General features: G+C 48.7%; 1 protein-coding gene across 1 annotated transcript in view; it reads left to right on the forward strand.

The window, feature by feature from the left end:
* EMH_0034410 (Phosphatidylcholine-sterol acyltransferase, related) overlaps positions 1 to 780 on the forward strand; it is a gene marked incomplete at both ends in the record, with an annotated part of 3,285 nt that overhangs the window by 605 nt on the left and 1,900 nt on the right. The window contains 2 exons of the mRNA XM_013494866.1: positions 264 to 484; positions 760 to 778. Of these exons, the coding sequence (XP_013350320.1) occupies positions 264 to 484; positions 760 to 778 (240 nt within the window). The remainder of the gene's footprint in view (positions 1 to 263; positions 485 to 759; positions 779 to 780) is intronic.

Consider the following 780-nt stretch of genomic DNA (forward strand, 5'->3'; position numbering starts at 1 on the left):
GAACTCCTTCTAGCTATGTGTATGTGTAAATTGCAGCAAAAGCTGGGGCAGCACAGCTTGAAGTATTAGACACTGAAAAGCCAAAAATGCTGGCCGGGTGTAGCCTCAGGGCTACACAGTCTTTGTACCGTCATGCTCATCTTTGTGTTGAGGGGAAACATGGGGGGTGGGCGTGACGTGAACAGGCACAAGGTGTATAGACACATATTGTAAATGCACAATGTAGTAGTTATTGAGGTATACAATGCGCTCTTGACCTTCAGATGGATTTTACCCGTCTGAAATCTGAAATTGAAACACGTGTTGAAGCCATGGGGGGAGCGAAGGCGGACGTGCTGGTGCACAGTTTGGGTTCCGTTGTTTTTAATTACTTTCTTAACAAGGTGGTGGATCAGCCCTGGAAAGACAAATACATAAACTCATACACACTTGTAGCTCCAGCAACGGGGGGGAGCTTCAAAGCTATCAAAGCCATTCTTACTGGGTGAGGCGCCATGCTGCTGTCAGAACAAAGGGGTCTCGTTACTTTCTCTTTAACTTGGGTTGCGTATTACATGTAGTGTATGCATCCGGGTAGCTTGCTCTCTGCATCAGTGCCTCTGTCACAGGTAGACAACAGGGCAGGGAAGAAGAGGGGATCTGGGCGTTATAAGTAGACAGGCAGCCTACGGGTAAAGCGACCCGGGATTACCAGAACATGTGGCTTTCTATGGGAGATTGCTTCCTGCTCGGGTTGAGTGTGTGTTGGCTGCGCTCTAGCTACAACGACCCGGTGGACTT

The sequence above is a fragment of the Eimeria mitis genome, genomic scaffold, assembly GCF_000499745.2.
Source record: "Eimeria mitis Houghton genomic scaffold, Emh_scaff1313, whole genome shotgun sequence".
Classification (NCBI taxonomy): domain Eukaryota; phylum Apicomplexa; class Conoidasida; order Eucoccidiorida; family Eimeriidae; genus Eimeria; species Eimeria mitis.